The sequence below is a fragment of the Malania oleifera genome, chromosome 1 (genome assembly GCF_029873635.1).
Source record: "Malania oleifera isolate guangnan ecotype guangnan chromosome 1, ASM2987363v1, whole genome shotgun sequence".
Taxonomy (NCBI): domain Eukaryota; kingdom Viridiplantae; phylum Streptophyta; class Magnoliopsida; order Santalales; family Ximeniaceae; genus Malania; species Malania oleifera.
The window spans coordinates 117,948,521-117,952,802 of record NC_080417.1 but is presented as its reverse complement, the minus strand read 5'-3'; the positions used below and the strand labels follow the sequence as shown (position 1 = coordinate 117,952,802).

The following is a 4,282-nucleotide window of genomic DNA, read 5'->3' as shown; positions in this document are numbered from 1 at the left end:
TTATATATTTCATTTTCACCAGCCATCCAAACACCAAACACCCCCCCCCTCTCTCTCACTTGATAGATAATACAAGCATTCTTCTTTTTGGGCTTTTCATATAAAACCCTAAAATTGATCTGATCCCTCTTTCATAGTTTTACAAAACATGGCAATCACAATCTCAATCAATCCCTCCATTGAACATTAAAATGGGAGGGTCTGGTGTGTCGGGGACCTACGGACGGTTAGGACCGTATAGAACTATTTACGATCGTATAATCGAAAATCCAAAAAAAGGCATGTATAGTTTGCTGCTGCAGATGTCATGTGGCCACTCCAGATTCAGGCACATAGCTCAGTCTCTCCACCTCCTCCCAAACTAGCTTGGATGTTACTTCGTCATACTCTGGAACATAATCCTGAAATACCCAAAAGACATTAATCAAAACCTGAATGAGATGGAGATTAATGTATTTATTATGTATTAAAATACAACATGTAATAAATAAACCTAAATCAGCCCATTCCTTCTTATGCCGATGCACGTGCAGGGAACATCCCAAGCCCCTCTATGTAACTTCTGTTATTTTTTTTTCCCAGTAAGTATAGGAATGTTGGACAACTAGGGTGCACATTTTTTAAAATATAGTCGGTGCATGATTCTCACTAGGACCCGTATTGAATGTGCAGTTTCAATTGCTCAGGAAGTTTTGTTTGATTAAGTAAATGATACATATACTATAATAAGCATGAACTAATCAGTTCACCTCAAGTCCTCTAACTAGTTCCTTAGCTGTCGGGGCAGACACAATTATGCGACGAGCAGTTGGTGAAACAAAGCCTTCATCAACGGCCTTATCAATGAAAGACAATAACGAATTGTAGTACCCATCTACATTCAGAAGACCGACCTGCATAAATATATATACAATACACAAATTATAGAATCAAAGTCAAGATCCATAAGTAAGCCTCTGATCATTTTTTAAATCAATTAGCAAGCAGAAACATAAATAAAGACCTTCTTTGAAATAAGCTCTCCCTACCATGAATTTTATGAAATTCTAGTCCATTCAAATCCGTATCTTGATTATCATAGGAATATTAAATGTATTGCCATACAACTTTCCATGTGAATCCAAAAAAAGTAACCTATTAATTGATTTTCTGCAGCCTTTCATCCCCCATCCCATGTGATTATCACTATTGACCAAGATTCAAACTTCCCACTTCTCCCAAAAAATAATAAAAAAAAATTCAGACTTCATTAGGATAAGAAATTAACATACAGAAGAGAATAAAAATAAAAGAAAAAAAAACCAGTGAACAGATCTCTACAGAGACACATGACATACATATAAATGTGTTTATACATATAAAAAAAGGAGCAATGACTTTGTGTTTGCTTCCTCCACATTTGGTACATCTAACTAAAAAAACATTAATAATAGTTCTAGCAGTCAATTTTAACGTAATATTGGTAGTGTTCATTCGCACCCTGACAAATAATTGTAATATTTCCAACGAACCAACTTCAGATAAAGAATGTCTCTTACTGGTTTTTTATGGATTCCAAGTTGCGCCCATGTGATGACTTCAAGCAGTTCTTCAAGAGTACCATACCCACCTGATATATATATTAAAACATTAAAAGATTGATTTAAAAATTTTGAGCCCTTTTCAATTCTTTCAGTATTGTGAACCACATTGGCCTAGTTCTTGTGGATGCATTGAATCCCATACCAGGCAGGGCAATGAAGGCATCTGCTTGACGGGCCATCTCGGCTTTCCTTTGATGCATATCTGATACAGCTCTCACTTCGCCAACGGTCTCCCCAGTTAACTGTAATAGATTATCACCCGCTAGCCGTTAAAAGCAATAATTTTCATTGGAAGAAATTAAGATGCAAGTGATCTCAAAGAAATTAATACACGTTCAACAAGGAATTCGAGGCAACACAGGAAATAGAAACATGGGGGAGAGAAAATAAGTGCAGCTAGCCAGCTATTGACAAATTAAGGGTCTCATCCTCAGAATAAATGGCAGGCAACACTCAAAACTATAAACATTTATTTGGCATTATCAGTTGGAGAAAATACAGCATCCATGTCAACAGTACAATACAAAATAGAGAAAAATAAGATCATGTCTAAAGGTTTCTGAGTATACCTCTCTGGGCATTAGGGTCCTTGGAATAACTCTGCAAGAACAACACCAAATAATGTAGACAGATTAGCACCATTAATTAATCTTGTATGTATAATAAATATGTTTTGGCGTGGTTTAAAGACCATACAAAATCCAAATGACGAAAGTTAATAAAATGATCAAACAACCAAGTTCTCAATAAACAAAAAATACTGCAGAAAGTGGTTCCCCATTTTACTGCAACGACCATATCCATACACCCATTCGCAGGGCACCAATGCCTTTTCACTCCCAGAAAGTGTTCCTTTGGTGCTTTTCACTTCCAAAAAGTTCAATAGCTTTTCACCAATCTTTTTCATTTCTTTTTAGTTTTTAACTAGAAGTAATAGTGTGTCAACTGACACTTCAGACACCAAGTCACTTTCAGATTCTAAACAACGAACGCTTTTTGTCTTGTAACAGAAAAAAAGAGTCCTTTTGTGTTCATGAGAACAACCTGCAGAACACTTTATAATCCATTTTTTTCCCTTTTAATGAGAGAACCAGCATTTGATCCATAATGTGTCTGCCTTTGAGCAGCTCAAGGACACAAACTATAGAGAATTGGTAAAAATGCATGTTTCAAGAAGCCAAAAATATAAAAATGAGACTTGTGGTGAACAAACTAATAATGCTAGTCATTTAACATTCTACAGAGAGAGAGAGAGAGAGAGAGAGAGAGAGGCAAACCCTAGAACATGGCGCCCGCCATCATGAACAGCCTGAGAAACAAGACCCATCAGTCCCACGCTCCCACCTCCATACACCAAATCAATCCTTCGCTCCACCTTCATAACACACATCGAAAAACAAAACTCTCATTAACACGTGTCACAAAACCCACCATGTATCATCATCATATACAAACACAGTTCACAATAATTAATTAATAGTAGAAATAAACTTAATTAAATGCAATTATTATTATTATTATTATTATTATTATTATCAGGCAGAACCCCCGAGGGGTTAGTGAGTGCCATAAACCCTCCCATAAACCCCAGAAACAAAAATCATGGGAGGCTTGTGGAACTGCCCAAGGCTAGAACACGCTCAATGAGTCAGTCATGATAACCCCCCCAATGCACCACGTTTGGTTCCCTTGGCAAATACAATAATTTTTTTTTGATAATTAACAATAATAATAAATTAAGGGTTTATAACCAAAAGGAAGATCATGCAAGAAGGCTGCTCAACTGACAGACAGATTACAGCTAGCAATCTACCTCTCATGCCGAACATAAACCCTGAACCTCCCCCCCGCGCTCACAATCATATCCCCACGTTGAAAGCTATCTTCTTTGTTACAACACCTACACCCACACCCCTCAGAACCCACTACACTTGGAAACACGAACTAAAAAGGAAAAGAAAAAATTGCTATTCAAAAGCAGATTCACGGAATAAGGAAAAAAACAGGGGGAAATAATAATGAAGGTAAAAATATACACCAAGTGCGTAATTGCACCCACTTAGAAATAAATAACCTTCATTTTTCATTTTTATTGAATATAGATTTCTCATTCAATCTAATTTCGAAAAAGAGAAACAACCCAGTTCCCATCAATCTGTGTCATTAGAACGAAAGATCATCAATGGACGAGAGAAACAACAGATTGAACAGAAGTGGAAGACCAAAAGCAGAAGGAAACTTATGCGAGACCACAATGATCTTTTCCATCAAAACTGATACAAGGCTCTGATTAATAGGATGTGGAGAGGAATTAGAGGAAAGGAAAACTCATTGGTCAAGGATGTGTTTACCAGTTCCTTCCCTAACTCAACGGCGGCTTCTTGATAAGAAGCTTTCTTGCCTGAGCTGCTCCCGCAGAACACACAAATCCTTGTGAACCTGGACCTTGTTTCCTCCATCTATCTCTCTCTCTCTCTCTCTCTGCGTGTTAATGTGGAAATAATGATGCGTGTCTAAACTTAGAAAACAACAGAGGGCAGGAGAGGGCGTCCAGAATGAGATCAATGAGAGTAGTTGTAAGGTATATATAAGAGGAAGGATGGCTGATGGCTGATGGCTGATGGCTGCACAGCCTGCACCCAATCCTCACCATAGATTAATATATTAAAAGAAAGGTAAAATATTTACCCGGACCTACA

At 37.3% G+C, this 4,282-nt stretch overlaps 1 protein-coding gene across 1 annotated transcript; it reads right to left on the bottom strand.

The window, feature by feature from the left end:
• Nucleotides 1-305: 305 nt before the first annotated feature.
• Nucleotides 306-4,042, bottom strand: LOC131152331 (cytokinin riboside 5'-monophosphate phosphoribohydrolase LOG7). The gene is made up of 7 exons (XM_058104162.1): nt 3,935-4,042; nt 2,861-2,958; nt 2,153-2,183; nt 1,726-1,825; nt 1,539-1,609; nt 750-893; nt 306-401 (listed from the first exon to the last, which is right to left on the bottom strand). Exons 1-7 carry the CDS (start codon nt 4,040-4,042, stop codon nt 306-308), a joined length of 648 nt encoding a protein of 215 aa, XP_057960145.1.
• Nucleotides 4,043-4,282: the final 240 nt, after the last annotated feature.